Genomic DNA, 26,806 nt, shown 5'->3' with positions numbered 1-26,806 from the left:
TAACTTGCCACTAATTTGGTCGGCAGGGAAATGCTGTGCGTCCTGCGGCCGCACTGGGAGTTAACCTGTGGTACCTATATACTCACGATGGAAAAACCTTAACATCCCTTGGCCGAGGGCGAAGCTTATAATGCCAGGAAACTAGATAAGTCGTTGCCTTCTCCCCCCATCTTCCATGCTTTCCTCTCCTCCCTCTCCTCCTTAATTCTACCTTCCACTTTCGCTTCCACTCTCGAACAACGCCTGAGAAGTTCTCCGCGCTTGACTGTTGATCGTTGATCATCATGGAGTCGCCGCAAATGGGGGCAGTGCAGGATCAGCCGGTCGTGGAATCTATTTCGAGTAACCATGACGATGTCAGTGATGAAGAGTTGGCAAGCCTACCTCTAGACCATCAGGCAACTTCCGTAGATGCGTCGCGGAAGAGGAAGAGGGCCCTTTCTGTGTCTAAGTAAGGCTCCAAACTGACCTGATCTACGATATCCAACTATCTAACTCCATTCTAATTAGTCTGGGAATGGAGCTCCTCGCAAGCAACGCAGGATTCGTCTTTGAGCTGCTTCAAAACGCCGAGGATAGTCACTTCACCAAGGCTAAACGGCAAGGAGAACACCCTTCCATCGCTTTCCGGGTGTACCATAATCGCATTGTAATCGACTGCAACGAAGACGGTTTTACATACAAGGATGTCAAAGACCTTTGCAACGTCGCCGAAGGCTCCAAGACTGGGGAGCAGAGATACATTGGCGAAAGGAGCATCCGCTTCAAGTCTGTATTCATGGCATCGTCGAGAGTTTGCATCCAGTCCGGTGACTGTTCGTTCTACCTCAAGAGCCACAGCGGGGATTTGGGACTTGGAAAGATCTCTCTAATCTGGCGCCAGCCAAACAGTCTCTTGCCCCAACCCCTGACGAGGATGACCTTGTTCCTCCACGACACTGGCGACCAGCGCGAAACAATTCGAGAGCAGTTCAGGGATCTGCGATACAACATCTTATTCTTCATGCGGAACTTGCGGGAGATCGGGATCTCTTTCTTCGGCGAGGAAGACGAAATGCTGACGTCGACGGTAATGTGTGCAAAGGAGACAGCTCCAAACCGGCTGACCTTGGAAAAGGTCACGAGAGATGGTCAACCAAAGATAACTACCGAATTTTACCACGTCACCAGACACGTTTCGAGTAATGACCTTGCAAATAGCGAGACTGTATCCTCCTTGGGACTCGAGGAGACAATCGAGACACATTCCGAGGTGGTGCTAGGTTTCCCTCTGACTGCCCGCTCAGTCCCCATCGTTGAACCGGAGGATATCTCTGCATCTCCACCTGTGAGGCACACGGGGTTACCAGTAAGGGGTCCAAAACAAAAACAAAAAGGATACTGTGAGAACCAAAACTAATAATCATGCCAAGTTCCTGATACTGGGCGATTTCGGGACGCAAGGAAATTGGCAGGATATTGTTACGACACCAGTGCGATTCCAAGGCCTTCTCATTGCCATCAGCGATGCATTCATCCAGGCTGTTCTACAGTTTTGCGAACACCCGACTCTTCAGTACACCTGGATGAGATTCCTTCCCAACAAAGACGGATGTCCACCCGGCTCGTTTGGGCAATGTCTGCTCATAATGATTGGAGCCAAGTTGCGGGATACTCCGGTGCTGCGGCCCCGAAGCGAAGGTCCCCTCCGAATGATCACGGAACTACGACTGCATCAAAGATCTCACCTCGATCTCGATGGCGAACCCCTGTTTCAGGATCTAACACCCGAGATTTACCTCTCCAGGTCCTACAGTCACGATGATATCAAGGTGCTTCAGAGCTACGAGATGCCCCTGCTCGATCACAACACGATTATCGACTTGATAGACCACGATCTATCAATGGAGCCATCGAGAATGAGGTCCAACCATCCTGATGGCGAGTGGCATGGGAGAGTCGTACGCCTGCTTGCGCAGATGTTTGAAAATGCAAATTCCTCCTCCGCGTGTCGGAGACTGCGCTCTATGCCTCTGTTGCCGCTGGAAGACGAATCATGGGTCTCGCAGAACGACGGGGGATATGTCTTCTTTGCAGAAACCGAAGGACTCAGGATTCCGGAAGATCTCGGGCTCAGCGTGATTCGAACTTCGGGACGACTGAGACGAATGAGACGAATGAGTCGACAACGTGAAGAGCTACTCAAGCGCCTCGGCGTCCGCCGCGCCCCCGTCCACTTCGTGCGCCAGTCCATTCTCCAGAGGCATGGAGCCTATCGGAAGATGGACAAGGTAAACGCCTGTGTCTACCAAGTCTGTGACCAGCTGGTGTTTCTCTACTTGACGCATCATCTCGTCCTAGACCCGATGCAGGATCATGCATTTATCATGGTGATAAACCGGCAAGGGTCTTTCTGCGCGCCTCATCTCAGGGATGTGTATCTTCCCGACGATGACAACCCATTCGGCCCACACAAGTTTCTAAAGCGGACGGATGGCGGAGACGCGTTCAGGGCAGATGCACCTGGCATGTCGATAGATTTCATTCATCCGGGCCATCTTATGCGCGTCCCAAAGAGGCCATGTCCCACTTCGGAGACTTGGCAAGACTGGCTGTGCAGCTATGCTGGATTGCGGCGCCACCTGAGACTCGCGACGCCTGATGCTCAGGACCTCTCCGAAGCGTGCTACTACGTCGCAAAGCACCACCCGGACAATTTCCTTGGCTTTCTACGCCACCATTGGCCCCTCGAAGGGAAGGCCATAGAGGATTCTCCCCCTTTGCAGGAGAAGCTGGGGAATATCAGGGTCCGGTGCAGGGATGGTCAGATGACACGCCTCTTGGACACTTATCTTCCACTTCCAAATCTTGAGGAGCAGTGTTACAGGTTTATAAACGGAACAGAGATATTCCCGTTTATAGAGCTGGGGATCCGCTTGGAACATGACTCAGTGGACTGGGGCTTCCTGATGTGTCCGCTCGGAGTGGGTGTCGAGGAAGACCTCGAGTTCTACCTTGAAATACTGCGTCAAATCCGCAAGACAGATGCCGAAGACATTGGATGTGGATTGCGACTTGCCCATCTGTACAATGCCATCTACGAAAAATACAGCCAGTTGGCATCAAAGCCGGGTGATCGGGAGAAGCTACAGTCAGTTGCTGACTCCTCTAGCCTCATGATTCAATGACTAAGTATAATTGACAGGAATTTCTTCATGGACGAGTCGCCAATATTTGTGTCTCCCGACAAGATTTGGCGTGCTAACTGGGCCACTCCCAACCAATGCTTGTGGGATGCGCCCGCTACCATGATGATAACATACTCCCTCCGGTCGCGCTTCGAGGAGGTGGTTGGTAGCACGTCAACCGAGGGGTCTAACATCGAAAAGCTCTTTTCTGAGGTGCTTGACATACCCAACTGTACTTGGCGCAACATCGTGGACGAGTTGAGGTATATCAACGAAAATGCAGCGGAGGACAACGCCGACATTCTCGAATTATACCGCCACCTCAGCCGCATGACCTCAACGATGACGAGCTCGGAGAAGTGGGACCTCAAGTAAGTCAAATCAGCCAAATTATCAACGTGCCGATGCTGATGAAACTCGTACAACAGAACGACTTTCCAAAACGAAAAGCTCATATACGTGGAAGAGAATGAAGTGGAGTTCGGCTGGTACGGAGTGTCGGAGTGCCTGTGGGCAAGTGGCACGGCGATCCGGGGGAAACCAACCCTGGCCGAGCATTACAAAAGTCTGCGAGAATTCTTTGTCGGCTCTCTCGGGGTCGAAACCATCAACCTCCGTGTGATCTGCGACGAGCTCGTACGACTGGGTTCCTCACCATCGCCATCGGTCGACCAGGTGAAACAACAAATCTGGGATTTCAACTCCCTGATGGCGACTTGGCCTTACAACCCAGACCCAGACCCGAAGCTACTGCTCAAGGCGCGCATCTTCCCTGTTCGCCGCCCAAATGGCGAAGTCGAGCTCTGGACAGCAGATTCAGACTTCTCCATCGCCGACACGGCGCCCCTACGAGACATCTTCGCCGGGAGCGTCGACTTGCTCGACTTCACCGTTGACGAAGTCCGCCGACTTGGTCCGTTTTTCCAGTGGCTCTGGCTCTGGCCTGGAAGGTATCTATTGTTCCGGATCAAGGAGATTTCAACAGTCACAGGAGAGAGACGAGCCATATCGTCTCCTGGACGCAGAATCGGCCCAAAGGCCCATGCATTATACCGGTACCGTCACAAATCTCTCCCTGCAATATCTCGTCAACCCCTTGACTGACTGACTTCACAGAATCGCGCTCCACTTCAAAAGCCCAAGGGTGAAATGGGGCGACGATGTCTACAACATGCTGAGAAACGCCCAAGTCTACGACTCCGAGGAAATCATCTCGGAATTCTACCTGTTTCAAGACGGCCAGCAGCACCACCACGTCAACAACCAAGGCGACCTCCACATCCAAGAGGTCGACTCCCGCCTGGAGATCTTCGTCCCGCGCAGCAAGAAGAGGCAAGAGTTCTGCTACGCAACCAAACTCCCCTCCCGCCTCGCCGAGTGGATGATGACCGACGCTACCACCCAAGCCCCGTGGATGGCCGACGAACAGGTCCTCCGCCTGATCACCGCCGTCCTCAACTCGAGCCGATCCGTGACATCGAAGGTCCTCGCGGAGGCGGAGATCGCTTCGAGCGACATGTCCGACGCCTATTTGGAAGACGACGACTACGACGACTCGGAGGACGAGGATTACTCGGAGCGAGACGATGACGACGACGATGACTCGGACACTGAGATGGGCGATGACTTCGTCGATGAGGATCCCGCCCTAGGAGCAACCGATGTCATCCCGTTACTTATCCGTCGTCCACGACCCCCGCGGCGGCGAGTCCCAGCGGATGCAATTCCTTCATAAACACCCTGGGGCAATTGGTCGCCTCTCGTTTCGTGTGATTTGGACAAACTTGTGTTAAGGATCGGCAAAATGGATTTTCCTCTTTTCCTCTTTTCCTCTCTTCGTCTCTCTTTTCCTTTATTTTCTTCTTCCTTTTTTTTTTTTTTTTTTTTTTTTTTTTGCTTGCAAATTCCCCTGATGGCGAGGTTTTCTGGGTTTGAAATTTCTGTAGAGAGACTGTTGGGTGCGGCTATATGAAGAGCCCTTGATCAGAGAGATAGTCTGCTGTTGGTAGTTCGTAGCGATTGGGGGGTGATACCCAGGATGCTGTTGAAATGTTGGGACTTACTTTTTAATGTTCGGTGTGTTGTTGGAATGATGAATTGAATCACTGTAGAAGACGAACCATCCCCCGAGAGACCTTGAACGTCCTTTTATTTGCTAGTTACGGCTGCCACACTAATGAAAGTCTTCAATACAGCCACGTTGCTGGAGGGAACTTGATTCCTGTTTAGAGAGACTAGACGTACACCAGGGGAAGGGCTGCTGGACGCGTTCTTGAGATAGTGTGAGAAGGACCAAGGGTCAAGAGCATACAAAGAACCCCCAGAAATGGATGTTTTCTGTTGCCCGGTCTTCCGTCAAAGGCAATCTACGGAAACCAGGTTTGTATTTGTTTAGCCTAACATCATTTCATTCCGAAGGCGCGCCCAAACTTGATCTCTCCGCCAACTCTAACCTAAATTTGACTACACCACCTCCGAGATGAGATGCGTAGCTCACACACACTTCAAGAGCGCCACATTTTAAAACGACAGAACCCATAATCAATAAGCAAACACTATCTTGAAATATAAAGCATGTCCAATCCCCGTTTTTCCCTCTGTCGTAGACTCTAGACAAGAAGGCTAGTTTCGAATTGAACCAATGAAGGTATGATCTTCCACCCCCTAATATGGTCGTCAAGTATGGTGGAAGCACTTGGGACCCTTAGGGTTGGGACGGGCCCAAGAGAGATGTTTAGTCTCGCTTGGTTGTGTTTGTATATGTATCTTCCCAACACCCCCCGTTTCCTTCCACCCAATCCTTTCCAACGACTTTGCTTGACTGTACGGACGGTTCGTAGGGCTTGGTGTGCTTTGGTTCGAGGCTCGGTAAGCGTCGCTGTCGATGAGGATTGTCGGAGAATGAAAATTGGTGGGATCGTCCTGTATCCTAGACTGCTCAAGTTAGCTAGAGGCTCATTCTTATCATGGGAAAGGGAATCGAAACGGAGACTTACCTAGCAAACTCTGCGGCTCCAGGTCCAGAAACTGAAGGAGGGGGACGTACAAAGTGCAAGTAACTGCTTGCGGTCGGCGAAGCTAACCATGGGAGTTGGGTAGTTTCCAGTGGCTGGGGAAGTAGCACCTCGTTACCGGATGTTCAACACCCTTTGATTCCGGGGCATGTTGGAGGCGTATGAACAGCCGCCAGATGCCGTCAGCGTGATGATGTAGGCTTCGATGTATCCGTAGCGAGGATGGACGAGAGGATAAGACAGAACTTCTGGCGGATTGAACTGGACGAATAAACGTGAGAGGTGGGATGGGAGTCGCTCACTAACCGTATTGAAGTGTGAATCTCTCCGTGAGATGAGGTCCGTCTCCGAAATCGTCGATCTTATTTTCTTGTGTGTTCGAGGCTCGGCAGTCAACGTGGCCCGGCGGTGAGCAGCATCGTCGAAGGGATCTGCGACCAAGGCCGAGGGATAAAATCTGCGAATAGTCATCGAAACGAGTGTGTACGGGGGATGGGGAATAGGAAGGTCTCAAAGGTGAACTAATGTATCCAGCCTCAAGACTCAGACTGCACGGTCTTGGCATCGTCTGAGCTGGTCGGCCGGACAAGTTTGATCTTGCGCGTTCCAGCTGGGTCCAGGAGATGGTGAATACCCCTGAACCCAAAGTTGCGAGGAACGCGCCGCTGCCTCGAGCAGCATGGATTCTATGGCAAGGATGTGGGAGAATATTTGATTGAAGCGGGTCTCGGAACGGAGTGTGTAGAAGGGGATGGAGATGAAGAAGGGAGAATATGAACCGAGACTCACCCGATATGCCGGGGCAGTGCCGGACATCAAGAAAACCGCGCATGATCGCAGCGAGGTGCGAGGCGAAGCCGTACTGAGAAGGGTTCTGAAGAAGGGCGGACGATGAGACCGGTTCGAGAAAAGGTTGGACGCGAGGATTGGCTAGATTGGAGGACCCATGGTGGCAGCGGAGAGGAACGAGACGAGGCCGTATCGAGAAGGGTTCTGAAGAAGGGCAGGCGATGAAGTCGGTTCGAGAAAAGGCTGGACGAGAGGAATGTTCGAGTTTTGAGGAAGAGAGGACGATGAAGCCGGCTCGAGAAAAAGCATGGACGCGGAATTGTTTGGGTTTGAGGAGGCCAAGATGGCAATGCCGTTGTAGTCGCCAGGATGTTCGGTAGTTGTCCAGGGGACGAACACTACCGTGTTAGTGGATAAACAAGACAAGATCTCTGTGTGTTTGGGCACAAGTTGGAGAGTTTGGGGAAGGCTAGTGTCAGAAGGACCTTCCATGGTCTTCATCCCCGTATCGATGGAGATGACAGGGGTCGGAAGAGTAGAATATCATCATTATAAGCCTTGGGGTGCGTACGAGAGAAAGGATGAGGTGAATTCAGGTGACACACAACGACGATGTTTCTGTGGGTCAACGGGGAAGGGGTTAGGGCAGAGGGCAGAGGAATGTATCAGGTATTGGACAAGTTATCAAAATGGCAGCATACCTCGTTGTTTGATTCCGACGTGTTCTCGGAGACGAATTGGTCTAGATCAAGTCGAAACAATGCCCTGTATGCCAGGAAGATTAGCGAGTCCCGACGAGGAAATCAAAACGAAGACGGTAAGGTAGAATTCCAGTCTCAGAGGGGGGCTCTCGTTTGTCGACATAGACGAAATGTCTCGGATCGAAAACTACACAAGGAAGTCATCATTGGTGAGTGGCGGGAGGAACCAGGGAGACGTACGTACCGGACGAGAGAAGAAAAGGTCACATCTTGCCGCATTTCGTGTCGCGCTTCGCGGGGCCATTTGCCGTGTGTATTCCCGCCCTGGCTAGAGTCAACAAACCACGAAGCAGGAAGCAAACCAAAGTGATAAACCGACGTCCTCTTGAACGTGAATATCTCGCATCGTCTGATCATCGTGCCATTTGGTTGTTATCTGCCGAGTCGCTGACATTGTTCTGTCAACTTAAGATGTCTGAACTGGGCGTCAGAAAGGTGAGTGGAACAGACCCTGGGCGAGGCGCAAGGTGGGAGACAGTGTACGGAGCTGGGCTGGGCGGGGAAGTCTTCGGAACGATCATTCAGGTGGTACCTACCGTACTTACCGTAGCAGGTGAGGGAACAGTTGGGCACAAGGAGCTGGGGAAGGGGAAACTGAAGAGATTGGGGCAGGAGAAACACAGGTCCCTGGCGAGGAAGAGCGTACTCGGCTGGGTGTGTGGGAAGTGACAAGGCAAACGGAGGGGAGGAGAACAATGCTGCCTGGGGATGTCTTACCTTGAAGCGGCCTAGATGGATTATGGGTTGGTCCCGTCAGTGGCCCGAAGAAGATTGAGAATTTACCTGGTTCGTACGACGTCCTCCGTACTGGATCGCCGGCGGAGAGGGAGCCTTGGGGAAAGTATGTTGGGGTTTCTTACCAAGTATGGGTCATGACCAAAGATGATTACACTGCTGAGCTCTGTTTACCTATGATGTCTGGGGATATACTTAAATGTCAGCTTGCAGGCTCATCTCCATGTGGATTATACGTGAGTCGGAAGAAGGGTGAGGGCGCGAGGTCTTTGGTTGTAAGGAAGAAAGAATCAAGAAAGGGAAAAAGGTTGGGGGTATTTATACTGAGATCTCGCGCTCAGTGCACACCTGCGAATTTGCAGTTCGCGCTCAGTGCACACCTGCGAATTTGTAGTTTGAGTGAATTGTCCCATCTGCTTGGAACTCGCCCACGATCGCCCATAAACAAAAGGGCAATGGGGCCCCAGGCGTCTTAAGGGGTTACGCTATTAAGGGGTGCGGCCACCCCTCGGTGTCTTGGACAAGAGGCTTTGGATAATGCGTGCCTGTAGGGATAAAACTAACTGTCCAGCTCCCATATCAATGCAGACCAATAAGGCATCTAACAAATTGCATCCTCCCTGGTTTGTTAGGCATGAAATACTGCCTCATCAATACTGCCCTTTCCCCAGGGTAAGACCTGTGGAATTGCTTCTGTTGCTTCTGTTGCTTCTTCAGATGCTGGCAAGATGTCAGTTCAACGAAACCATCGTCATCAGGACTCAATACCACAAGGGGACATTTGAATTCAGCTAATGAAAACCCTTGCTGACAGTGGCAATGATTCTGGTTAGACTTGACCGTGGATAAACTTGAGGTTCGGTTCTATAACTGGAAGGAATACTGGTGCGTCGACCTATAACTGGGAATGCGGAATGGTCACACTAACAACACATTCAGGGGTACGAAATTCAAGGTCTCGTACTGCCCTTTATGGCTGCCTCCCTCTTAGGTTACTTTGAGGGTGCTCTGCTCCGCCGTCCGTTTGCAACAAGTTCAGTCTGCCGATATGACCAACCAGGGAACGAGAGGAGGACAATTGGACTCGAACACGGCCGGGGAAACCTCTGTCAACATTTGGGATAGCCACTAGGGAACTCGTAGCGCCGAGAGGAGTATGGCATGATGGAAATGAGCAGTACGAGGATCAAAAAAAAGGGAAAACTCCTTGAGTCACGGAACGGTCAACGCTTGAAGGAGAGCTCCTTTCCTGAGGGGTAGGGAGCTTTCAAACTGGAACAGTCTCAACTGGAGGATTTCCCCTTCGCCGAAATACTTCTGTCCTTATAAAACCCTGATCGAACTCAAGATGGTATGCGGCTTCCACGTGTCCTCGACTTAATCGACACTAGTTCCCGAACTGCCAGAACAGACAAGCCCGGAGTATGGACGTCCTGAGGGAGTGTATCCCTTGCTGCGGATTGTTCTACAACGCTTACCAGGATATAATGGCTGTGAGATGACACCGAGAATGCGCACAGCAGGGAAGTCTTTCTTTCTGGATTTTACCCGCAGGATAGCAAGACAAGGGAGAGTCAAGACGGGCGATAGACGAGCCCACCTCAGCTTCCGCCTCATCTCCAGCAGCAGCAGCCTGGCCGAGCTGGTCGTGGGCTGGGTGGACTAACCTTCCCCCGGATGAATTCCGCTGGGGTCTACTCCGGAGTCCGGAGTTCGACGGCGTGGACCACGTCGTGTCGAAGGTGGCGGCCCATGCTGAGGTCATCCCCACGGTGGACTGGTCCACCGGCGACCGTCCCGACCTTACCGCCGGCGAGAGGCGGCCGATCCAATCCCGGCGCTGGTTCGAGGCCAAGGATACATTCAAAGGCCCCGACAGGCCGCTGCGGCCGGGATGGTCGCGCTCCAGACGGAAGCTGGACAGGCTATACGCGGGGCAAGCTCCACGGGCCCACAACCAGAGCATTGTATACACGCACGCTTCGGCACCCGACAAGCTATTCTGGTATCTGATCCCGATGGAAGACCCCACCGGGGACCCGGCCCGGCCCCGCGTGGTCCGGCCGCGCTATCTCTTCGGCACCGTCGAGCATATCCCGCTCTACATCCACCGGTCCGACTGGCAAGCCGGGGCGGGCGACACGTTCGTCGAGAAGGCCACCGAGCACGGCATCGACTCCCAGCTAGGCACGCAGGTGCTACGTGACGAGGCGGGCAGTATCGTCGGAGTTTTGGATGTCCATGTGCCCGACGCCGCGGACGTCTTCCACGGTAAGGGCGCACTCGATCAGACGAGAGTCGAGTTCGTGGCTATCTCGAGGTGCCAGACCCTGAAGCGTAACGAGTTGTACACCGGGGCCAATGCTAAGATGGTCAAGAACAGTTGGAGCATCTACAATGAGAACTGGTACGAGTGCTACAATGTCGTGTGGGTCGAGTGGGCCGAGGTCTCAGGCGTCAGGGTTGGCTCGCGAAAGGCATTGGGTCGAGTCTCTAAGGATGTGTGAGAGGGGCTGAACAAGACGAGCATCTGCAACGATGAGGGGAGGAGAGGATGGACTGGTTAGGTGATGCAGCGGCAAGTAAATGAACCGCTTTATACTCCCTCCAACGATGCGCAGTAGTTGGATATCATGCAAAAAATAACCATCCAGGTTATAAGGACATACTACGTTGAGCTACATCGTTTACTATTCAGAGTCAGCTCCGGCGGAAATGATACATTTCCACATATTTTGCCGCATCAGAATAATTGTGGCACAGCTTTCGCAGCCGCTGTGAGGGGCAGCCAAGTACGTACAGGCGGTGCGATTCGACGGATCATCCAGGTTATCTGCGTACGTACTGTACAACGAAGACTCGATTATCCTTCCTCCAGCCCCCTATGTCTTATCCCCTTCTGTCCAACGTGGGCCGTCTATCTGTCCAAGTTCCTAGGCAAAAATGCCCTCTGGCCCTAAGTCTGAGCTTGAGCGGTTCGACCGACATCCACGGTTGTGTTATTGCTTGAAGGAGGTCTTCGATGCCAAGCAGAAAACGACAGCTCCGATATCTGGAAGAAGAAGAAAAAAGACTGTAAGTATTCATCCGCGAGAGCAACGAGATTTCGGCAACCAGGGGATTTGTTACCTGTCACTGGGAAGCAGGTCCCGCTGTTCCGATGGCGGAAGCGGGAGCAGGAGGAAGAGCAGGGCCGGGTTCCTCTCCCTGGGAAAGGGGTAGGTCTTGGGCAGGCGCGGCGGCGCCCGGGTCCTGTGGAGACGCGGGAAGAGCGGAAGGCTGCTGGGAAGGTGATGGGGTATCCGGCAGGGGGGGTTCTGGCGGAGCCTCGTTCAGAATGAAGGGCGGGGGGTCGTCTTGATAGGTCCAATATGGTCGTTCTTCTGTCGTGGCGCTCAAGGCGGGGCGAAAAACAGCCAATGTAAGCCCGCGGAACATGCCGAGTCTCTCCAACCGTTCTCGATGATGGAGTATATAGTCCTGTGCCGACTCCACTGTTGGGAGTATTGGCGTGGGGGGCATTATCGGGACCCCATCAATATCGTCCCCGAATTCCAGGACGTTTTCTAGCTCCAGGTAGTATTCTTGTTCCAGGAAGGCTGGGGAAGCGGGGCGGGGCGTCGAGACCGGATCGAGGGCCATATAGTTCTCGAACTCGTCCTCCACCTCGGGAGGACCGCCGCACAGAGCCAACAGCATTTCTTCCTTCCAGCGCTCCCAGCGGCGATGATCGTAGTGCGGAATCTGTGGCATGTTGTGTGGCCAGGGAGCAAGTGTGATTGCTGCTACTGTATCATCTCTCTTGGCAGTTGCAACTGCAAGATGGTTAGGATGAGGAAGAAAAGTGCCAACCAAGAAGTGGTGCCATCAGAAATGTTGGTGTGAGAAATCCATGAGCAATATTTTCAAATCGAGCTTGTACTTGTCCCCGACATTACTACTCGCGTGCCAAGAGTCCTTGACAACACCACAGCCTCAAATGTAACAGGGGTAACTTGTGTGAATGGAGAAATGGAGATAAGACTTGAGCTTCATTCATAGAGGGGTTATAGATTATTCCAGTACAGCCTGCCTGCAAGCGAATTGCATGGTCAGCGCCCTTTCACAAATGGCCAGGCAGCTGGGGATAATAGTTCGGGGGGAGGATCTGACAAAAATCTTTATTTACCCAGGAATCATGCGTTCAACTGTACCCATGGATTCTTTTATCCCAGGGGTCAGGCTACCAAACTAAGCCAATGCCGTTACAAGGCGGGACTAGCACTAAATACAGCAGCACTCTTGAAGTTCAGCGTAACTAGATTCTCGTTTGCTTTCCATGCTGGCCGTCAAACCCGTGATGCGCTGTTGTAGCTGACGAACTATCTCGACAGGGGCACGTAGACTACCTAGGCAAATATGCTTCCTTATAATCTCTGAATGTCATCACACACAAGCAACTAGGACATTTGCCACTCCTTAATCAAGCTGGGTCCAAGAAAGCCCGTGCTTTGTGAGCTTTCCGTCTCCCGAGAGGTAATTACCACGAGGGTGTTAGCTAGATCGTGGAGCTTGGGTTGAATCAGGCGACTACAGGAACTTCCATCGCTGGCATTTGAACTTGGTGGTAAGGAGACCCCTTCTCCTGGCTACCAAGTCTCCTTCAAGGGTTCTTGTAGTAGACTCGCACCGTTTAAGGGGTTCATGTGCTCGATCCTAGCAAGCTTGGCTTCCAGTAGGAAGTACACGGGGGAGAAAAGCAGCACAATGGTCGAGATGTCTAGTACAAGACGTCCGAGAAGATTTGGATGGACCCGAGCCTATCCAAGGGCTGCCACTTGCAAAGGTCACCATCGTACTGATCGTATCTATGGACTCATGAGTCTGTATGTTCGACTAGTCGGACTAGAAACCGAGTCCCGCGATCTCTTCGGCCCAGGTACTATCATCTGAGCAGATCTGCCCAGATCAAGCAAGGCCTGTTTCTCGAAAGGCCATCATCAGGCACGGCGAGTTGCCATGATCTGTAGGCACGTATTTATTGGGCCGCCGTATCAACATTCGAACCGACCTTCCAAATGGCATAGCAAACGTTTCGATACGGCTGCAGACGGTGCAGAGATGACGCTTGGATGGACGCATTCAGAACACAAACTGTAGGGCCGGAAGCACAGCTTGCTAGGCAAGAAGGAGGAAGCGTGATAAAAGCGACTGGGGGCTTGTTATCCGCAGGAACATATACTGGGGGCTGGACTAGTTTCTAGGAATCGCTACCACCAGCTTCGAAGTCAGTTTGAGATACCACAAAGGTCGAAGTCAATTCATGGTCAGTACTCCCGTCGATTAGTTTGTAACTCTTCCAGATCAGGGTCTAGAAACTCGGAGAGGATGGTCTACAGTATCCTCGGGTAGTGGGTAGTTGGTAGGCGCAATTTTCGTCTTTTATAACAGGAGATCGCAGAGCAAGCAGGAACCGGTGGAGGTCAAAGTAGCAGCAACAACGGTAGAAGGGCGAGGAATGATTGTCACCCCTGAAAAGTGTTAGCAGAAGAGAGAATAATGTTGTCCGTTTAGAATAGAATTGGAGGGCAACAAAGGAATAGGCAGACAAGAAGCAATATCCTCATCCAATAAAGGTATGATGGGTACATCATGTCCCAGCCAACAGTAGGATTGGTTATTTCGAAGAGAAACGCTGAATCAATGGGCAGACAAGATTTTCGATGAACATGGCGAGATGGAATGGAAGATAAGTGCCTGGAAAGGTACCAAGTACCTTACACCCGAGCTGGCGACCAGGACAAAGAAAATGTATTCCGACTTGCGAGAAGGTAAGTCCATGTCATGAAGTCTGATTTTACCCGGTTCCCAGCTTGGGGCCATTGCCACGCAATAACCAACTAATTACAGAGTGCTTTCAGGAAACAAGGAACGATGCGATCCAAGAATCTCGAAAAGCAATGTCGCAATTGCAGCAGCTCCCTCGGGTGTACAACATGGAAGGTACCAGTAGAGAGGTGAGGCCCCCGGTTCACGGTCAGCAGCGACAACATTGCCACCCGCATTCTCCACGATCCCGTCTCCCAACATTGCGCCCATCCCCAGATCGTCGAAACGGCGCAGCGATCTTGCGTCAACGTTCTGGCAGTCCAAATTCCAGGCTTTTCCCGCACCTCCCCACGCAGACGATCACCGTCTAATGCCTGACTCGTCAACAAGGGTTCTCCCAGCTGAGAGGCGCAGGTGAGCATGTCTTTTCCAACCTCGATGGCGGGAATTAATCTAACGGGAATCAAGTGGCCGCACCGACAGCTCGCGCTTACCACGCCAACTTGATTCGTTCCCACTTATGGACGGGAGGCAGGTGCACATCCGACGTCATGCAGAGGAGCCTAGACTTGCAAAAAGTGTCCCCCTAATATGCCCCCTCCATTTGTGGCCCGTCAAACCAGACAGAGCCGTTGTGGACATCGAGGTGGGTGTGGCAGCAGGTATGACGTAGCCAGCCGGCCCGTCAACAACTTGGAACTAACACGCCACACCAGAAAGGGGGAGCCATCAAGAAACAAGCATATAACACCCAAGACTCTTCTCTCAACCAAAGAAAGTCCTCTCTCCGAAATCCCACATCTCTCTACCAAAGACAAGAAACAGTCCACATCCCAACCACACACACACACAAACAAACACCCACAAACACCCCCCAAACCACCACCAAAATGGGCATCACCGACAACAACAACAAATCCACCACCGAGAGCGCAACCTCTGGCGTGACCGGCGCCGCCAAGACCGTCACCTCGACGATCGGCGCCACGGTGGGCGGCCTGACCAACACGGTGGGCGGCGTCCTCGGCGCCGCCGGCCGCGGCCTGGGCGAGACCGTCACGGGCGCCACCGGCGAGGCCGGCCGCCCCGTCGGCGACGGCATCGCCAACGTCGGCGGCGGCATCGAGGGCGGCGCCGCCTCCATTGCCAAGGGGGTCAAGGACGCCGGGGAGTGGAAGACGTCGTGAGGAGCGGGAGAGGGAGAGAGAGAGAGAGGGAGGGATGGCTAGAGATACGGTGATTTGGGGTTGGATGGTTTACCTATCGATCGATCGGTCTTTTGATTTGGGTTTATGCGTTCAGGAGTCGGGATATGGCGAATGAAGGGGGCCCTGCCAACGAGAAAGAAGGAACAAAGCGGCATCTAATACATTGTGGACGGACTTGGAAAAGGTCATAATGAAAAGCTGTAACTTGCCAGCACAAGTATGTCGTCGGATGGCAAGCAATGATGTATATTGAGTAGCAGGCTGATGTTGCCCCAGCATTCAAACAGCCCAAGAAACCAAGTCATGTTCACTGTACAACTCGTTTCCCTTGCAGAAAGAAGAACAATGTATGCCGGCGTCCCAAGATCACGATATGATTATTATACGCCCCAAGCAAAACCTGCTTGCGGCGCGGCGAAAAATCCCGCTCTCGTATTTGTAGCAAGGTATCACTGGCGATAGCTGTCTTGCAATCCACTTTTTCATCGGGCGATATGTTTTTAGCAGATTGCAGCATGTTGGACCGGTTAGTGGGGATAATCGCTGTCCTGAGTCACCGTGAGGCGAGGACGGGAGAGGCAGCAATATGACGACCAAGGGCAAATACTAGATGGCAACTACGCAGAGCACTGAGGTTTAAGAAGGGACATAAGACGGCAAGCAAATGGCACACGGCAACATGTCAGAGAAAACTCCAATTTTATTTCCCTATCAGGAGGCAGTGCAGACAATCGAAGCCCATGGGCGACGATGACTACCTGAACTATTAAAAGTTCGCCGTGACCCTGATGCGTTAAAACGGCAAGGAAAGATAACGGTGCAAAAACGAGAGGTAGGAACTTCGGGATGCAGCTCCCCCCGGGAGAGGGTGCCGCCCATGAAGCTCGTTCAAGTCCCAAGCGGGAATGAAGGAAAGAATCGAAAGAGAACTATGGTGCAGCGAAACGAAGCGAAACCCGTCGAGCTTGTGGCAAATGAGCAACCCGGAAGCCATTCAATCCACCGCCAAACACACAGATCCCGACCTCAAAGACGGAACGCCCAGCAATGCCGATCCTGGCTCGTGGAAGGACGGCCAATGTTGCCGAAGCCGCGGAGAAACGAGGACGGTAATGAAGCAGTTCAAAACGCGCGACGCGGTAGCTTTTTCCACTTTCCAGGACGCCTACACCCCAACGCCGTGCGATGAAGGATGAACTGTCGGTCGGTCGGGGAGGTCGTTACTGCAATTACGGGTCAGCGCCAGTCCATTCTTCAGGGTCATCGCGAGTTAGAATGCATGGTGGACGGGGGATGGGTGGGGGCAAGGGCATGGAAGCCCGACGGCTGCTGCTGCAGTCCCTGTGGCTGGGCCTGCCCACGCGATGCGTGGTGCCCACGGTGCCCACGAGATCCCATTGAGTGGGAGACATGAGCCCCATAGGAGCGGCGATTGCCCTGCCCGGGCTGCTGGTTCTGCTGACGACGACCATGGGCACGTCGAGGAGCAGCACCGGCACCCTCAAAAGCATGGGAGGCAGTGTATGCGGGGATGCCGGGCGGAGGCCCAAGGAAGGAGGGGTGCATTACCTGAAGGCCACCCGGCGGTGGTCCCTGTGGAGGGTTTCCACCGAAGTGGGGAGGTCCGTAGGGACCGCCAGGGCCACCAGCATGCGGGGGCATACCACTCATGTAATGAGGAGGGGGAGGAGCAGGTCGGTAAGGGGTACCTACTCCCGAATTGTTCTGAGATCGCCCCCAAGAGAGACGGACCCGCGAGTTGCCAATGGGGTATCCCTGCATCTGGTTGATAGCCATCTCAGCGGCATGACGATGAACGAACTGGACGAAACCGCATCCCTTGCCAGGCGGGATCTTGACATAGGTGATCTCGCCGAAGCCCTGGAAGAACGAGCGAAGTTCATCCTCGGTGACATAGCCCGAGAGACCGCCAACGAAGACAGTGGTGTTGTTCGGATCGGTGAACTGGTTCATCGGCTGCATGGGGTTGAAGTTTCCCTGGTTGTAGTACTGAGGAACTCCCCAGCCCATCTGACCCGCAGGGCCAGGGCCGCCAACCTGAGGGGCCATGGGGCTCGCGCCGTGGGCCTGGCCATACTGGTGCGAGCTGAAAGAGCGTCAGTGCATGTGTCTGGAAGGAGAGGAAGGGAAGCTTGTCAAACCGAGTCTTGGGGGTAGCAGTCGAGATGCGCATCGGGCGGTTCCCGCAATAGACACCCTGCATTTCAACGAGAGCGCGCTGCTGGTCAGCCTCATCGCCGAAGCGGACGAAACCATATCCACGCGATTGACCGGTCATGGCGTCGGTCATGATCTTGGCCGACTTGCAAGAAGGGAAACGACTCTGGAAGAGCGAGACCAGCACGAACTCGTTGACTTCTGGCCCGAGATCTCCGACGAAAATGCTGAACTCTGGTCCGCGATCGTCACTGTGACCACTGTTCATTAGGCTAGGGATGGAGCAGATATGGGCAGATAGAACATACCGACGGTCGACCAATCCACCTCCGGAAGCCCAGTTGAGCTTGAAGACGCGCGAGGAGTTGGGAACGGGGTTACCAGCTAGGCCCAGAGCCTTCTGGGCAGCATCAGGGGTGTTGAATTCCACGAAGCAGTAGCCGGCATTGCTAGTAATATCATCATCAGCACTTGAACTGTATCCAGGGAGGTGATGTTCTGCTTACCCGGAGTTGCGGTCTCGGATGACCTTCACCTGGACAGCTTCGCCTAGGACGGTCTGGAAGACATTTTTGATGAACGTCTCGTCCATCCAGCCTTCCATTTCACCCATCCTAGGAGAAAGAAGGCACGTCAGTGACTTGCTTACGGAACCATGTATGTGAACGCAGGAAGGGAACCAGAAACTTACCATAGGGTCTTGGCAGCTTCATTGGATGGCATGGACGAGATGGTCGGCTGGGCGAAGTTCGGGTCGCTCGAGCCGTTCATTCCGGGGTTGGTGGGTGCGCCTGGGGCACCTGGGGGTGCGAAATCAGCCATGGTGACTGCGAGAGCGTTAGCTTAGATCTCGAAAAGCTGATATGGGATGGTAGAACAAGTATCTAACGTTACGATGGATGGGATCAAGGTGAGTGGAATGGAAGATTAAAGGATCTGAAGGAAGCGAGAGTCTGAGTATGACAGGGTCGAGGGCAGGTGACTCGGGCTCCGAGATCAGAGCCTGGGAGACGTCAAAATGTGTGGTGACAAAGTGAGAAGTCTTGTGAAAGTGTGATAGACGTGCGCGAGGGACGTGTAGAAGGCAAAGGAAGTAGCCAGGTATCAACGGCTTGACCTGATGGGGGACGGTCGAGGCCCGGGAGAGGTTGATGCGGAGGTGCGGGTGATATGGAGGAATGACGGGATGCAGGGTTCAGGAAACCATACAGATGGGGGAAATGGCAAAACCTAGAGCTGGGAGTCCAGTCCGAACGATGTGATTGAACCCGGAACAAGGACTAGAGCAGTGCAGGTATTGGGTGTGGTGGTAAGAGGTGGTTTGGGAGGGGCTGGACACTATGCAAGAAGCAAAGTATGGAGCGAGAGGCAAACCCGCAGATGTGAGGTTGAAGCGGTAGGGGAACCTACCTGTTGGGGGAGAAGAGAGGGAAATACAGAGCACTGGGGGGGGAAATCGATGGACCTACCGGTTGTAATCTCAAGTGTTCAGGTGATGAAAGGGCTCCTGGCGATAAGGTATGCCAGGGATAATCGTCGTGGAGATGGAAGATACTGCAGAGTGGTGAGTACCAAGCAGAGAAGGCGTATCTAGACGGTCGACTGCAAGATCCGAATATCTGAAGAAGAAGTGTGGGAGGGAGGAAGGGAGAGGATGGTTGAGGGAGTTGGAAGGTAGACGTGATTGTAAAGGGAGAAGCGATCTACCCGAAAGGACTGGAGTTAAAAAAAAGGAAAAAGAGGTCCAAAGGTTGCAATGAGGAAGAAGGTGAAGATGAAGAGCGAGAACGAGGAAGTATGTGAGGGCGAAGAGCGGGGGTGAAGAGCGAGGAGGAGGGAAAAAGGGAGGTAGAAAGGGGGCGACTAAGCACGCGACTAAGCTGGCGACTAAGCTCACGACTAAGCACACCAAAACAGCCAAAACAAAAACAAAGGCTCTGTTTTGAGGCAGGAAAAAGGGAAACGTGTGGAGAATAAAACCCGCGTGTAGAGAGGGTAGAGATCCGTGTATCGAGGGCAGAGATCCGTGTATCAAGGGAAGAGGGCAAGATATGAGAGACAGGGCGAGATCTTGGGGAGAGGATATCGATGTAGGCGGCAGTGGTGCGGATGAGATGGATTTACCTGTAAAATCACCTAGGTTAGCTTGGTGGTCAAGTTACCGAGTTTGAGAAGGAAAAGATGTAGGGCTTGGATGGACAGCAGGACGGAGGAAGTAGGGTTAACCTTTGAGGAGCAGACACAAGGTCTGGAAGATGTGCCTTAAAGAAGCACACAGCCTTGAGAGGGATGAGGTAGGAAGGTTGGTGAGAAAAAGGGAAGAAGTTGGGTAGAAGTGGAAGGAGAGCTTGTGTGGTGATGGGAGATTTTATATCGGGGACTGGCTGCAAAGTCTCGAGGTGGGACCCAACTCTGGACCCAACTCGTGAAGATTTTCTGCCATGGACATTCGCCTTACACGAAGTTCGGCTGCCTTTGATTCACCTCTGGCGACAGTCGTGATGGCTCAATGAAGTGCATATGGGCTTGCATGAGGATCACGGCATCCTCGGCAGCAACATCCTAATTTCTCAACACCAAAGGGGTCTCTTGGTTGATGGAGACACCAAGCCTGATGGCAGGGGGAGGCTCGAAGATGATCTGCCGCCTGAAAGAGCCGCACTGGCGGGAGAAGACAATAGAGGCTGGTACAGGCTGGAAACATGCGAAAGAGAGAGCGGCGAAGTACAAGAGTGCTCACTAACCTTTAGAACTGTGCTCAAGTATTGATTCGTTTGCTGTCTCGTCGTCTCGCCGTTATCGTAAACGCTAATCCTCCGAATTCCTTGAGAACGTCAGTATATAAAGTAATGATGCGGTGGACAATGTTTCCTAATTTGAAAAGGGGCTGGGGCCGGGTAGTGCATAGCCAAAATTGAGGAACAAGGGGCGTGAAAATAGACAGGGCTGCTGCCAAATGGCAAACAGCAAGGCATGATATGGGATGGAGCTGGTAGGACGAGCAACTTTGTGGTCAGGGGCCGAGAGTCCAAGGCGAGGGGGTAGGGAAGATGCTTGACTGTGACGTGGGAAGCCATGCCAGGGATCGGAAGTCGATGTTTAGGCAAACACGAGGTTAACCTATTTGGATGTTTCTGAAGCCGGACAAGAAGTCTTCTAAGCCTGGCTGCCACTTGATGCAAATGCCAGGAATGGATATCGGTCCCGGTCTTCCAGGACCCAGACACAAGGGCACGAACAAGCTGCACTAACAGCACGATGTCTGGATGAAAAAGTGGAAATTCGCAACTCCCACAGTTTCCCAGCAACTCGCAAAAGCATTCCGCGCCATGGAACATGAAAAGGAGAAGGTACGCACCAAGGACAAGTTCAGTTCCTAATCTCCAAACTGCAAAGTACCGGAACTCGCAAACACCGAAGGAACCTCCTTTGCCGATGCAACGTAATCGAGTCGACTAGTCGTGTATCCAGACCCCGAAAGCAGGACTTTTCACAAACAGCCACGCCGGCACGCCTTGGAACGCAAAGATGGCTTCCCGAAAAGGGAATCGAAGATCACGAGACGAGGATGTTGGTAGGTGCCCAGTGGTAGAGACCAGAAGGACACAACAGATCGGGTATTAGTATGGGCTGTCTAAGGATTCATCCAGTATTGATCGGGCTCGAAGGTAGTGACTGCGGAAACTCGTCAAAGGTGAAGACAGGTGCCGCGGCAAAAGCGTTCGAGATCTGATGTGAGATTCGTTGGTATCGTAGAACCAATTCAAGGCTAGATGGTAACCTGATATTGCACGTTTAGCATCAAAGCGTCGAAAAGCGAGTCACTCGACTTGAGAAACAACAGAAGGAAAACAAGTAGTCTAGCAACGGCAGCTTGGATCCGGCCTGAAGTTTATCGGAATCCGATGGGGCCACTGGAAAGTTTCCAGACATTCTTAACAAGAAGCCTAATGAGGTTCGAGGAGGCGAGGTAGGGTGGACAGGTCCTGCGGAGATCCAATGGGAGCTGCCAGTTTGTAATATCCATGCTTTGAAACGAGGTAGAAGCCGCCAAGTATCTCGCGTGTAAGATCTCGGGGGATTGTTGAGGACCCAGAAACGATGCCGGCCGTATCCAACAAGAGGTAGGGGTAGGATTGAGCGCCCCTGTAAACGGCGCTGCCTCGCAGTCTGTGGAAGGCATCTACGAGACTGCCTTCCGCACAACAAAAAGTTCCGTCCCAGGTGTCAATCAAGCGTGACGCTGCTGGCTGAACAGTGTGTCCAACATGGCCATATTGGCGAAGGTGCTGGCGGCCCCGCAGGAGATAGTCGGAGCCAGTATATACACTGGATGCACCAGTCGTCTGGGGTGACCTGTGCCCTGTGGGATGTCCAGTGGATCGGACAATGGGTTGCCAATACCAGGTTTCCCGCAGGCTGCCCTCTCCCGGCAGTCCGGATGCCGCTTCAAGTGTCATTGGGAGATCCGACAGATCTGACAACGAGCTCAGGGGCTTGATGCCCCGGGTCCTCCCCACCAGAGATAGGTGCAACATGGCCGAGAAGTCAGGAGATTTGGGGCAGGGTGCTCTGCCGAGTGTACTAACACTGGCATTCCAAGGTGTTCCAAGGTGTTGAGTGATGGACCCCCAAATCCAAACGAAGTATGCGACCAGCGGGGTGGCCAGGGGTCCGCAGCTTCGAACATATTGGTCGGCGAAAATGACATCGTCGGAAGGGTTCCGGGGCCGTCTCTCGGTACGGTTCGACCAATTCATCGGTGTCCCAAAAGTCCACAAGGAGATGCGCCGAGTGAGAACCACGAACTCTTGCAGAGACCCTGGCTTGAGAGCCGCCATCGCGCCAAGATCACTCTGCACAGATGAATCGCTATCCACATGGGCTTGCGCGCCGCAAAGTTGACGACAAACTATATCGATAGGATGTATAGGTCCGGTCACATTCGAGGAATCCGATCGCCCGAGGTCAAGGGGGTCGGGGGTTTCGCAGTTCTCGTCGCCCGACTCCAATCTCTTCCGCTTCCAGCTGCCACCCGAGATTGTAACCTAAGGGGTTCATCTCTAGCCTCTCTCCTTCCTCGGCGGCTTTTTAGTCAATCGACGAGATTCATATCCACAATGACAGGTTGGCTCAAGAAACCATACTCGGCAGCTTCGGCATACCCCAACATCCAACCGACAGGCTTCCCCAAGCTCCACAGTCGACCATAGCACCCCTTCCGCACTCGATGAGTGATTATTCCACCTCTTCAGAGCTCCATGAATCGCCCCTCAAACATCTAGGAACAGGATAGGACATGGGTGGAATAGCAGGTCGGGATGGACGATGGGAAGTTCGGCCGGCGATCGCGATCGCGTTTCCAAGGGAGCCAAATCGTAGGGCATCGGATTATCCTCTAGGGCTTAGTCGACAACCCCGCGATTGAACAAGTAATTTCTATCCGACGAGGCGAGGGATGGTCGAGGCTGTCATCAGGCAACAGAGGGGGCGCATTGGCGAGTTGGAGGGACCAGAGCATCGCGATTCATCATTGGGAAACCAGCAGCAGCAACACGATCCAGGCTGCCGGTTGCTAGACCACACAAAGAGAAATGACACGGGGCAAAAGAAAGCCGAGACTTACTTTTGGGAGCAACGGAATACAACAAGGCAACAATTGGTTTCCGCAGGCAAGGGACTCCTGTTTCCAGATTGAACAGACAGCGTGCAGATATCCGTACAAACTCCCGCAAAAGCAGTAAAGGATTCGGCGAATACGGGTGCGAGAGGTTCGTCTAGGTAAGGGATCCGAAGAGCCGAGACGAGCTAACTCGAGGGGCAAGGATCGCGTTGAGTGGATTACTGGGCGACTTCGGCCTGGAGAAGGTGGAGAGTGCGTGGTTTTCGAACACAGAACACAAAGGTCAAGTGCAGGACACGACAGCAGAAAACACGCAAAAGGATGCTTCTTGAAATCGCAACACGCCGGTGGGTGAGGAGAAAAGATCGAGAATATCAGGATATGTGGGTGGGAGGGAAGGGAAGGAAAGAAAAGGAGAGAAGACTCTAAACTTTGGTGATGGTGGAGTGGAGAGAGGAAAAGTAAAAACTGGGAAGGCGCCAGAGGTTTGAAGGGCACGAACAACACCGGTCCACAGTGGTGGACTCCGCCCATTCCTGACCAGATTTTGGTGGGTAAAGGTACATAATCGAACCAAGAACACGAAAAAAATGGGAAAGGGCAGCCAGCGGATGCCACCGGAGCTGGGAAGGAGCTTGGTACTTCTCGGCGTGAACGCCTGCAAATGGGACAGTGGTACCTGATCTCAGCAAGGGGCTTCGTCATGTGGCCGCTATGACAAACGTAAATGACGATCCAGGGGGTGGATGTATCCAAGATCCGAAGTGGAGAGGGCTGGCGAAAGGGAAATTTTTCATGTGCGGAGCTGGAGCTGATGGGGTGCAGTTGAGCTGATGGTCACGCATGTACCGCATGTACACACACCTGGGCAGGCGCAAGCCGATGGCCCTGAGATCTACGGGATCTAAGGTATGTAGGTACATACATGCAGTAGATATCTTGGTGCCAACGACCTCCATCATTGCTTTTTGCTTCCACTCCAGTCTTGGAGCCATCAATTGGAAAGGCTACAAAGCGATTCAGCAAGCTGTGCCGCGTCGAGAAAACATGTCCACCGTCGAGTCGACCTTCCACTTTGCTTGCCGGCTGCACTGGATGACAAAACCCGAGAAGACAAACCCCGATTAGCAAGCTCGGCTGTAGCCACGGCCCACGGTCGGCTCATCTCATGATCTGAGATGCCTGTGGTGCACGTAACCCCGGTCGCTTAATATTCTGGGCCTTCTGGAACCATTGCAATTTGATCCGTTCGCTGGGCAAGCTCGGGTTCCAATTTGAGCGACACGTCTCTGCCTCCTTGCCTGCTCATTTGTGCACTTTTCCGAGCCACTGGCGACGACAGCTCCCATCAGGCATCATCGATCAATAATAGGCTTGGGCGGGCTTGGTTGATGTGGGATCGAGTTCCTTTTTCTTCATGCTAACCTGTACGGTCCGAGTCGTGCCGTGTCGCGGTCTCATTGCACTAGGTACAGGGCCCTTACCTTACCTACCTTAGGTATTGCCGTCCTGCTCCATTTTGTCCCAAGCCTCGTTCCGCAGCGCCGGAGCCCTTTCAGCTTGCGTAGTTGATACTAGCGTCCCTCATGACCAAAGATATCCGCCCTGCGTGTACTCTGTATAATGCAAGGAAGGAAGGTGACTCCTCTGTGTTGGTTCCGAGCGAATCAATGGCCCATCGGCCGGACGCCATCATCAGCCGCACCAGAGTATGTGTGTATAGTACCTTACTTGGCAACTGAAACCACCTCATCTCATCACAGAGTTTCGATGTGGTGTCTTCCTTTCAGCAGGAACTTCGAAGCCTCCAGAAAACGCATGGATCGACAGAACCCCTGTTCCACCCACGGTTACGAGCGCTCAGACCCTGCCATGTTGGCAAACCAAACATTCCCATGTTCAACACCATCAAACTCGTGGCGCGGAATGCATCCGTAGGCGAAGGTAGGTTGATGGAGGCATCAGAGTCGGCGAGTATATCGCCATATTATTACGGTCTTAGTGCCGCATAACTTTTCGTTTTTGCACAGCGTCTGCCCTAGTTTCCCAGTTCACCCGCATCCGGTCAATTCGGATCCGTACGAGTCAAGCAGGCCCCGCTAGAACTCCTTGGAAGGCACAAGTACATGTACATGTACACTTGCGGGGTGCCTCTATCACTGGTACTTCCTTTTTTCGGGTGCTCAAAAATGGGTGGCATCGCGTCAGCCAAAGCTTCTCCCGTTCCTCTGACGCGCATTGTGTCCGGAACTAAGATCGCGATCGGGAGCATATGCCCCTGCTGTCATGGCCAGCTACTGTAACCCCCCCCAGCCGAAGTTCACCATTGTGTCGTCGATCCCCCTTCCGCTGGAACAACAACAAAAACGTCAACAAGCTTCCTAGTCGTACATCTCAGATAAGAACCCCTTGCCACCTCCATATTGTTGGCCAATATGCTGGATTTACCAAGGTGCTAGTGGACTTGATTGCAAATGGAAGAGGGCCCAGTGGACGGATGGCCCTACCGATGGTCCGCAAAAGATCTGCTCTAGCCCGGCGGTATCGGATTTCGGTTCTGAACAGAATAACTTGTGGTGGTCTATGGTCTACCGCAAGTCACCTATTTAAAATCTGTTGAGCTCGGCGGTGACATCACCGGGCATTCACGAGGTAGATTCCGGTCGCTCCGCATACAGCCTGCGCCAACAGATCTCCCCGCCTCCTGGTCCCGCGATGACTGTGATTGCGGTCGCAAGGTCATCGTGATGCCTGCATGCTGCCATGGTCACCTGGCATTTGGCTGGGTCCGTTGCAGTAGCGTTCCACCCCTTCTACTTGACTAGACGCAGAAATTCTCCGGCACCGCCTCAAGTCATGGTGCATTAGATCATACCTCAAGACACTCGTGTCGGGTACCTAGGTAAAGCGGTTTGGGGAGACGTTGTTCCGTCCCGCCCGCCCCCCATCCAGGTAAGGTAGGTTCCGTCAGACAGCGCGGGAGGACGACCCGTTGGACTGGTATCGAACTTTTGTCATTCCTTGGCGAGTGAGGACAACTATTGCGTTATATTAGACGCTCAGCTACCAAGCTAGATCGCCTCAATTGAATGCCCCTCCCCCCAAATCACCGACTTCATACCTAATTTATCTCTGTGCAGACGATCACTACTCGGCCTTTGGAGTTACCAATCACTGGAAAGCTACAGTTTCAAGCCAACGACTCTGCCTCTATTACACCGGTACAGCACAGGAGGAGAGGAATCCCAATCAGGCATGCACACATCCGCCCGTCTGGGGCCCGCCATTCGGCCGAAAGGGGGGACACTGCAGGCGGATGTTTGTCGACGGCTAAGATGTCGCGACCGGAGAGTGGTGACACTTTGACACTTCATCAGCCTCCAAAATGGAGGATTTGGCGAGTTGCTCTCCACCCACCTATGCTATGGCCCAGGTCTCGTCGATAAGATCGCATAAGACCCCCGCCATATGATCCTCCGTCAGCTCCTCTCCCGCCAAATAGGCTGAATATTCGGGGGACCCG

General features: G+C 53.1%; 6 protein-coding genes across 6 annotated transcripts; 3 read left to right on the top strand and 3 right to left on the bottom strand.

Annotated features, from left to right (window-relative positions):
• Positions 1-230: 230 nt before the first annotated feature.
• Positions 231-4,902, top strand: QBC33DRAFT_567441 (uncharacterized protein; the record flags this gene model as incomplete). Its single annotated transcript, XM_060430483.1, has 6 exons — positions 231-451; positions 511-1,348; positions 1,413-3,130; positions 3,185-3,538; positions 3,596-4,222; positions 4,284-4,902. The coding sequence occupies exons 1-6, from the start codon at positions 285-287 to the stop codon at positions 4,900-4,902; spliced, it is 4,323 nt and encodes a 1,440-aa protein (XP_060286299.1). The 5' UTR covers positions 231-284.
• Positions 4,903-9,953: 5,051 nt separating this feature from the next.
• On the top strand, positions 9,954-10,973 carry QBC33DRAFT_556504 (uncharacterized protein; the record flags this gene model as incomplete). The annotated part of the gene is made up of 2 exons (XM_060429731.1): positions 9,954-9,959; positions 10,026-10,973. The coding sequence occupies 2 exons, from the start codon at positions 9,954-9,956 to the stop codon at positions 10,971-10,973; spliced, it is 954 nt and encodes a 317-aa protein (XP_060286298.1).
• Positions 10,974-11,117: 144 nt separating this feature from the next.
• QBC33DRAFT_567440 (uncharacterized protein) lies at positions 11,118-12,219 on the bottom strand (the record flags this gene model as incomplete). Its single annotated transcript, XM_060430482.1, has 2 exons — positions 11,118-11,518; positions 11,596-12,219. The coding sequence occupies one exon, from the start codon at positions 12,217-12,219 to the stop codon at positions 11,599-11,601; it is 621 nt and encodes a 206-aa protein (XP_060286297.1). The 3' UTR covers positions 11,118-11,518; positions 11,596-11,598.
• Positions 12,220-15,164: 2,945 nt separating this feature from the next.
• On the top strand, positions 15,165-15,461 carry QBC33DRAFT_556502 (uncharacterized protein; the record flags this gene model as incomplete). Its single annotated transcript, XM_060429730.1, has 1 exon — positions 15,165-15,461. One exon carries the CDS (start codon positions 15,165-15,167, stop codon positions 15,459-15,461), a length of 297 nt encoding a protein of 98 aa, XP_060286296.1.
• A 1,281-nt stretch (positions 15,462-16,742) lies between these two features.
• QBC33DRAFT_556501 (uncharacterized protein) lies at positions 16,743-18,482 on the bottom strand (the record flags this gene model as incomplete). Its single annotated transcript, XM_060429729.1, has 5 exons — positions 16,743-17,589; positions 17,645-17,911; positions 17,969-18,109; positions 18,167-18,274; positions 18,352-18,482. 5 exons carry the CDS (start codon positions 18,480-18,482, stop codon positions 16,743-16,745), a joined length of 1,494 nt encoding a protein of 497 aa, XP_060286295.1.
• Positions 18,483-21,021: 2,539 nt separating this feature from the next.
• QBC33DRAFT_311357 (uncharacterized protein) lies at positions 21,022-23,909 on the bottom strand. The gene is made up of 2 exons (XM_060423490.1): positions 23,287-23,909; positions 21,022-21,389 (listed from the first exon to the last, which is right to left on the bottom strand). The coding sequence occupies exons 1-2, from the start codon at positions 23,815-23,817 to the stop codon at positions 21,303-21,305; spliced, it is 618 nt and encodes a 205-aa protein (XP_060286294.1). The 5' UTR covers positions 23,818-23,909; the 3' UTR covers positions 21,022-21,302.
• Positions 23,910-26,806: the final 2,897 nt, after the last annotated feature.

Source organism: Phialemonium atrogriseum (genome assembly GCF_030411735.1).
Source record: "Phialemonium atrogriseum strain 8032-3 unplaced genomic scaffold QBC33scaffold_5, whole genome shotgun sequence".
Taxonomy (NCBI): domain Eukaryota; kingdom Fungi; phylum Ascomycota; class Sordariomycetes; order Cephalothecales; family Cephalothecaceae; genus Phialemonium; species Phialemonium atrogriseum.
Note: the sequence above shows the minus strand (reverse complement) of the source record. Positions and strands in the feature narration are given on the sequence as shown.

Excerpts from the sequence above, each read along its gene's own strand:
- QBC33DRAFT_311357 (XM_060423490.1), bottom strand. The coding sequence starts at position 23,817 with ATGGGCGGAGTCCACCACTGTGGACCGGTGTTGTTCGTGCCCTTCAAA. Across the intron at positions 21,390-23,286 it reads GTATTCCGTTGCTCCCAAAA|ATCTCGAACGCTTTTGCCGC; the intron begins GTAAGTCTCGGC and ends ATCTCACATCAG.